Source organism: Calidris pugnax, unplaced genomic scaffold, assembly GCF_001431845.1.
Source record: "Calidris pugnax isolate Ruff unplaced genomic scaffold, ASM143184v1 scaffold21, whole genome shotgun sequence".
In the NCBI taxonomy this organism is placed as follows: Eukaryota; Metazoa; Chordata; class Aves; order Charadriiformes; family Scolopacidae; genus Calidris; species Calidris pugnax.
Window position 1 is genome coordinate 2,936,690 of NW_015090770.1, and position 8,517 is coordinate 2,945,206.

An 8,517-nucleotide genomic window follows, 5' to 3' on the forward strand; every position below is an offset into this window, starting at 1 on the left:
ATGGAGCATCTACCAGCTCTCTGGGCAACCTCAGCCAGTGTTCTACCACCCTCACTGTAAAAAATTTCTTCCTTATGTCTAGTCTGAACGTATCCTCTTTTAGTTTAAAACCATTACCTCTTATCCTATCGCTACAGGCCCATCTAAAAAGACTGTCCCCATCTTCTTTATAAGCCCCCTTTAAGTATTGAAAGGCCACAATAAGATGTCCCCAGAATCTTCTCCAGGCTGAACGACCCAAACTCTCTCAGGCTCTCCTCATAGGAGAGGTGCCTCATCTCTCCGATCATTTCTGTGGTCCTAACCTTGAGGCTTTCATTCCATTTTTCACTAAGGTGTTTTAAACAAGCAAAAGTTTCTTTGCACAAGGGCCTCAGGTTTTGGCTTCATAATATGTACTCAAGTTCTAATAAAATACAGCTAAATAAATAGATTTTGTCTTTATTAATCATAGCTTTTCCATGCTCTAACACTGATGGACATCTACTCATATAAAGACAAACTATGGTACAGTGTAACACTTCACTCCTGAAAAGCATTACTGCAATGCTCTTTGTTTTCAGCTTGGGTGCTATTTGGCACAACAGTTTGACATTCACTTACGAGACTGGTGAAAAATATGCACTGCTAATTTTCTTAAGTGCCATGCTGCCGTCTCTGGGGGCCGTGTCTTTGCCTGCCCTCCCATAGAGTAATATGATTTGCTCCCAGCTAATAAAGTGGATTTTGCATCAGCTAAGGAAAGACTTTAGTTAGGGTGTCCCCCTTCTTCATTCTTGAATAATACACTCATGGCAAAGAGCTAAAGTTGATAACATCTTTAAAATACATATTTTTTTCCCTAATGGGGGGGATACAAGTGGATAATCCCTGCAGATCTCTTTTTTTCTCCCCCATTGCCCCCATGGTTTATCATGTCCAATTAGCCATCTGCCATGCCTGCACTGCCATACAAAGGGAGCCCGCTCTCCGCCACCGCAGCCCATCAGCGGGGTTATTGTCCCAGCTGACAAACAAGAATCAGACACTATTGTTTCCAGCTGATGATGCTGCTCCCAATGTAGGCTGCCAGTTGCCATTAAAACAGCAGGAGCACCAGGGTACGCTCCAGGAGTCAGGAGCCATGCCAACAGCGCCGATATTACCAATATTACTGGGGAACCTTTACAAAGCTCTTTTTGCTATGTTTTTGGGGTTTTTTTTTGTTTGTTCTTTTGGTGGTTTTTTTCTAATTTCACATAACCAGCCTGGGCCAACTACTGCTCTTCACATCCCAGCCACACCAGAGCATGCCTGACCTACTGCCTTGGCTGCTTTACCAAGCACTCATCTTGCAAAGAAAGGCTCACAATCCCCAGAAGAAAGCAACATCTTGGGTTCAAATTTCTCCTTGTAGTGATGTTTTTTATTTTAGAAGAAAGGCATATCTTCTGCCACTTCAGCAGAGCTTACTCCACACACACACAAAAAAGTAGTTTAAAAACCTGAAAACTCCACTAAGTCTACAGGGGTACCAATTATGTGATGAAGTTAATTTAATTTCTCTCACAAACAACACACACTCTTTTTCCCAAGGCCACTTCACTAAAAGAAATGACCAGAGCAGCTGGTCTGCCAGTCACTGAGATGTTAAATTAAAGATCATTTCCTCTTATTATTCTCAGCAAAGCATGATGTGACCTTACACTAAAAACTACAGTCTGCCTAATTATGGTAGTTTTGTTCCATCAGTGAAACTGAAATGCTGGTTCATATAATTAAGGTTACAAAAAAAGGAATTTCATTTTTAGTTTTAAAGGCAATTTGTTGCCTTTAAGCGGGAGTGCGACAAATTAGCCCTATGTACCTATATGTTCTCAGTCATCATTATGTGTAATTTGGAAGAAAGAGAAAACACCCCTAGATTTTAGTAACAAAGCCACACATGTTGATAAGGGAAAAGGAACCCTGATAAACCACAATTTATTCTAGGCATTAGTTAATGAAAACGAGCAATCCAAATGAATATTTATATTTTAAAGTAGAAACAGAATTATCTCCTAAGACCTTTATTAGCAAATAGGAATTATTTAAACTTCAATAAATGCTTTACATGGTATTTCACACTCCGGCATTGAACATACATAATTTCAATATACTGCTTTGAATCTTCACTGAATAGTTCAAAATAAAATAAATGAAAAGCATCTGAAACTAATGTTATTCCACCGTAATCACATATGTAATGACTTTCACAATGACTTAAAATTGTTGCCCTGGATTCAAATACTGGTCTCATTCTGAACTCTCTGAAATAAAACATGAAAACAGAAATATTTTGCTGAATATTACTCTGTTCTTAGCACAAAATGCTCTAAATCCCATTTCAACACACTGCAGGCTACATATCACACAGGTGACTGACTCAAACCTAGATTTACGATTGCCACTGCGGCACCTGAGCCAAGTTCTGTTTTCAGTTACATCCATGAAACCTCACGAACAATTCCTCTGAAGTCCTCTTAATCTGTGCAACAGTAACACAATCTGTCCCAGAACTGAGTGGAAAAAAAATAATTCAAAATATTATGACTTCTTTCTTTTACAGCCCTCTACTCCTTAGCGTTCTCCATTCAGACAATTGTATTTGACTTCTCTTTTCATATCCAGCTTTCTTTTGCAACGTGTATATTGTAATATTCACTGTTATTCTTGCCAGATTTGCTAGGCAAAATTCCCCAAGTGGCAGAGTCCCTCCAGTTAAACACGGGGTGCGTGTGCCACGCAAGGCTGTAAAACGGGAGTTGTTTATCCAAAGAAATATTAAATGCAGGACGCCAGTCCAAATAAAACAAAAGCACAAATACCTCTTAGTTGTTTCATGACTGACTTTAAGTTCCAGCCATAAAATGCACAGCGCTACGAGTTTATAAGGCCTAATACTCCATAAGTATTTTCTTTGATATAACTATGAAGTACTTAAAATACCACTGGGTACTGTACAGTACATGTCGCCATGGAGCAATAAACTGCTATACATCCATAATCAACCTTCCTAGGGACCATAAGGTCACAGCAGCTGAAACAACAGAATACTTCATCCCCAACCTTCAAAGGGCCCAGAGCACCTGTCCGGCCGGAGGACTTCCCAGCAGGCTCTTAACGCGAGGGTGTGCTTGGAAATTAAACTAAAAAAAAAAACCAACCACCAAACCCATCAAAGTTGCTCCCATTTTTAAGCCCCCATGTTTCCCCAGCAGGTTATTATTATGGGACTTGATAAAATGTGCTACGGGAGGCAGGTGGAGGGAAACAGCAATAGCTATATTTGCCTGGCCAAGTTGGATGCTCACTTGTATCCATGCAGCTCATCATCCCAACACACGCATGGCCAGCTAAGGCCACATGCAAAAGGGTCTACACAATCACTAGGAGGGTTGTACAGGGCACCTCTTTGATGGCTTTGGGATGGTGCTTTTCTTCTTTCAGACTTTCAACCCCAAAAACCTTTCAACCAGTTGCATAGGCAACAGGTTCCCCCCCCCCAATAACTTCTGCAGGTGCCATATCGAGCCTTATTGCATTGCCTTTGCTGTTCACTATTGTCTGTGCTATAAACTTATGTTTCCTATTGCACTCTGTTCTGGAAATTAAATTCAGTCCATACCAGCTCTGAACAGAAGCTGGGTGTGAAAGGCCTCTTCCTCTGGAAGCAATTCTCTTCAGCATTAATTAAATTAATATAAAATAGAATAAATATCTTCCTACTGGCCTATAACACAATGCAATCTCATCCAGAAGAAACACATTGTAAATGACTATCAGATGTCACCCCTGTTGCCCTGTACGTACTTCTGAGTGGGGAGGAAGAAAGAAGTATGGGAAAGAAATGCTTTTCTGAACATAAATCAATTTAAATTGCTACCTTCCAGGACCAGACAAAAAGACATCCTTCCCTTTTATCACAAGACCCCACAGATCAGCAGGTTCCGCCCCATTTCTGGGCAGTGTCTGCAGGGCAAGAGGAGGAAGAGGATAGTCATTCCCACCAAGACCTCTTGATTCTCCTATGCATCCTTTGCCATATCTACATGCCAATTCCCAGACTAGCAGAGATCCCTCTAAGAGTCCAGAGCAGGAGATGCAACAACAGCAGGGCAGAGCCACATGGACCTCTCTGTGCACTGGAGTGTCCAGTGACCAAGGCTTGGGAGAACCTATGTAGCAAGATAATTGTCCTCCTGCCCCGTGTCAATCACATGAAAAAACAGCTACAGTAGAAAATACAGAAAGAAAGGAACAAACCTCATATTCCTGACAGGGTCATAGGTCAAAGCCTCCAGAGAGCAGTACAGATTTTAATTAACAGCATCACCTTAAAGAATACAGGAGCTTTCCAAGTGGTAGGCACAACCTGACAGTGTTTTCTCCAACAGAGCCTCCTTTATCAGCACACATTACCAGACCAGGCCTTATAAAGTCTCAAGGTGAGGAAGCCAGGCGTCACACGAACATCTCAACCCCAGTGACAACTTGGTTGAATTAATTTAGCTGTTCTATGAGAGACACTTGATTCCATCAACCTCGAGGAGCACTTCTCTGCAGACATCATTTCAAGCACGTCTATTGATCAAGCAGCCTGGCCACTGCCAATCATTTTAAAGTTATTTAGTAGCAGAGCTGCCAGTCACTTATGCATAAATGAACAACGCTAGAAGTAAAACCGGCTGGTGGAAAGCAGAAAGCAAACAGAATAATTCATCGCAGTCAAAGGAGATGGAACAATATCAATTTTCAACTCACTGACAGGAAGTATTGATGACAAAGTCGGCATCTTCAGATCAGACATAATCAATGTTATACTTAAGTGCCAGAAAAATAAATTAGAAAATAAAACTGTACCTACTAGTGGATAAGAAATATTGATGATTACTCTTGCCAGTAATTGGTAATGTGCTAAACTGTTCTGTCACTGACCTCTATAAATATTTAAAGTTTTGGTAAAGGATTTCCTTGTATGTTTCACCTCTGTTTCCAAAACACACTGCAAAAATTGCTGCAGTTTAGGCACAAAAGGTAAAGCTTTCCCTCCATGTCTATATCCAAGGGATACCTGTCAGTCATTTGCTTTGCAAAGGGACTTACATTATGTTTGAAACAACAAATATTTGAATTCAATTCCACACAATATAAAAAGTCTTGGTGCTTATTTAATATAGACTACCGAGACTTCCACAGAACTTGCTCATATTTTATTATGTCACAAAAATAGACATAAGAAACTTAATAAGGCATACCTAGGCATAGATTTGGTTTCTTACTCAAACATAAGCTCAAATAGAAGCGATAGATGTCACACAGAAATTACTGCCTCAATTCAGCAGCCAGTGTTATCCCAGAAATCAGAGCTGGAGACTGCAATAGTCATTTCTGCCCTTAAAGTCCCTCTGCCTGTTAATTTTTATCCCAGTTACATGGGAGTGATTGTCAAAAAAAAAAAAAAAAAAAATGAATTACTTGAATTACTCTCTGCATATATCTGATGGTGAAAATTAGAATAGTCCCTACCCTGCCTGTCTCCGGGGAGGTTTAACTGACTAGCAGCACCAACCACACAGGTGTTAAATCCACCCTTTTCTTAAAAGTCATTCCTAGTTCTCATCAGCGTAAGCACCAGAACAGACCCTTCTTTATTACCTCGTGTTAATTCCCTCAGTTTTACTTTCCAGGTAGAGCTCAGAAAGCTGCTATCTCAGTTGTCATCGCTGACAAGGGACTGCTACCTCCGTGTGTTTGGGTGCTGCTGGGGGAGCCACTCCGTGCGCGGCGCCATTCCCAGCATCAGCCTCCTCTGCTGGTACCAGGGAGCAGCCTATCGATCCTCCCGGCTCAGTGCAAAGCCCAGCTGGTTGCTAAAAGCCTCCGAGTGAGATAGTAGTTGTTTGGAGTCCATTTTTTTTTCCACTGAAAATAATGAGTTCATGCTTTTCTGTGTAGTAGCTGTGAATTCAGGAAGTTTGGGCAGTTTAATGTACGTTTGTGTTATTGGAGCAGCTGATCTTTAAAGCACATAGATTCATTTTTTCACTTGATGCGAACATACAAGGGCATGTAAGCCACAGTGGTTATGCTTTTATGCTTTACCAATCCAGAATACAAGTCAGGAGAAACAGAATAAAAGAAAAAAGCTAAAATGAAGAAGGAAAGGATGCTAAGACAATGCAGATGTCTGCAGCTATTACAAATTGGACTCCATCTAGGAGTTCTCACTCAGGCAAGGCTGCCATTGACAGCCTAAAGGAGGAATGGGCCAGTCAGGTGTCCTGTCTGCAACTGTCCTCCCAAGGCCCACATCAGCTGTTCTCTCTACCATCCATTAAAACCAACTTCAGACAGGCACAACAGCAGTGCACAAACCCCAGAAGTGACCGGTGCACAAACAACACAGGAAACCAACAGTACAATTTCATGCAAGTCGAGGTCTACTCTCATGTATTTTCCCCACTTCCCAGTGACGTTGCCTTGCCAGTGTAACAGCGGACAATCAAGATTAATTACTAATACATTGGGGTTTTTTTCATGTCATCTTTTTGGACACAAGATGCTACATAACAGCGCAGAAACAAGATTTTGTTCCATCTCCTTTGATGAAGCTTAAGGTAGGTGAGACAACCATCAGGAACAGCCTATACATACATGCTTCAGTGCAAGGATGTGGCCTAGGAATCCCTCCCAGGGCCAGGTTCCTGTGATTTTGTTTCCTCAAAAAGCAGAAACATTAGGAGACCTTCTAAAATCTCCACCTTAAATGTATAATACAGGTGACAAGTGTATTCATGGCTCTACAGGTGGATCTTCAGGTGAAAGAGGCAGTCTGGGAGAAATGTCTATTCACGTGGCTCCCTGCACTTTTTCCTCATTTATGAATACTTTTTTCATACAAGCTAGACAGCCTTGACTCTATTCTGCCAACATGCTTAGGTTGAGAAGGCAGTGTCACTGAGAAATTGTTCAGCTTTGCGAGAAGGAAGGGAGAGAGAGAAGAAAAATGGGGGTAATCTTAACTAACAGGTTCCTTTTAGAAGGAAAATTGGTGGGTTAGGTTTTTCTTTTTTGAAACAAATCTGTCATTGTTGAGACTTAGGAAATTAGTTGTAACCAGGTAGGCTATCAACAGGCAAATATCCTATGGCTTAATGGCTTGTGGATCACAAGATACGCACAGCCAGACCTTATTATAGTTATCCTCTAGATCAAAGGGCTTTCACATAAATGGGGTGCAGTCTACCATAGCAGGGAGCTGCTGCAGGCCTTCAGGATTTTACTACTTTAAAGTTTTGGTGATTACATAATTGTTTTTTTGTAACTGGAGCTCAAAGCGCTGCGTGTAGCTAATGAGCAGGTAGAAGGAAGAAAACAGCTGAAAAGCAAAGTCTTGACAAACAGCTGTAGCAGTAAGTGTCGGTCCTAGCCTAAAAGGGTCAATCCCCTTATGAAACAAGCATTTAATCCTTTACAATTTTTAATTAAAAAAATCTACCAAGAAGCCTATAATACTTTCTTAAGATTTTGTCTATGGAAGGGGAGGCAGGGGGGGCGGGGGAAGCAGATCACAAGTTGTTTCAGTTGAGACACTGATCCTGTGCAAAACCATGTTTGAGTGCTGAGGGCTCCCACACAAACACCACCTCATGAACTGGTGCAGTGGGGACCCCATCACGTACCCACTGCCCAGAGAATCTAATTAACCAGTGCATCATTAGGGAAGGCCCTTCACCACGCTCTGCTGTAGCCCAGCTACTCCTCCTCTCCACTTCAGCATCCTCTGAAACCGGAGGAAACACGGGCAAACACACGGTTTTCGCCCAGCCCTCAGACACTTTGCGAGGTCAGCATCCCCGACCGGCAGCGGGGCTGCGGGCGAGCGCTGCCCGGGGCTCCCCAGCCCTCCGTGCCCACCCGAGGGCGGCAGGGGTAGTGCCCAGCGCTTCGCCCGGGCAGGGCAGAGCGGAGCGGGGCGGGCAGGGCAGGCAGCCAGCTCCGCTTCTAAAAGCCGGCCGGCCGCCGCTGCTGCCCGGGGCGGGGACCCGGTGGGACACAGCCGGCGAAACCTCCCGCGGGGACGACAACGCGGCGGCTCTCCCCGAGCATCCCCGCGGGGCTTTTGTGCCTGCTCGGGGCGGTGGCCCTCCCGGTCCTCTCCCGAGGCGGTCGGCAGCCCCGCAGTAGCATCCCTCCGGGGGCAGGAGGGAGGACCGAGGCGCAGAGGAGCCGAGGGGCTGCGGCGGACAAAGCGAGAAGGCGGACGGGGACCCCCTTCGTTCCCCTCCTTTCCCCTCCCCGCAGCTCCGCCGCCGGCGGTGCCCGCGCCGCTGCCGCCGCCGCCGCCAGCCCCGCATCCCGCGGCGGAGGCAGGGCCCGGCGCTACTCCGGCCCCTTCCCCGCAGCTCCCCTACCTGTTCGGAAGAAAGCATCCACCTCGGAGTCGGGGACAGCGCCTTCCTCCGCCGCCCCTTCGGCGGGATTCATGGCTGGGGG

At 44.3% G+C, this 8,517-nt stretch overlaps 1 protein-coding gene across 14 annotated transcripts in view; it reads right to left on the minus strand.

Moving 5' to 3' along the window:
- Positions 1–8,511, minus strand: part of KALRN (kalirin, RhoGEF kinase) — a 546,132-nt gene extending 537,621 nt beyond the window's left edge. For all 14 annotated transcript variants that reach the window (XM_014939313.1, XM_014939255.1, XM_014939245.1 and 11 more), the window contains exon 1: positions 8,436–8,511. In XM_014939313.1, coding sequence (XP_014794799.1) covers positions 8,436–8,508 — 73 coding nt within the window. In that variant the 5' untranslated portion in view covers positions 8,509–8,511. The remainder of the gene's footprint in view (positions 1–8,435) is intronic.
- Between the last annotated feature and the right edge of the window lie 6 nt (positions 8,512–8,517).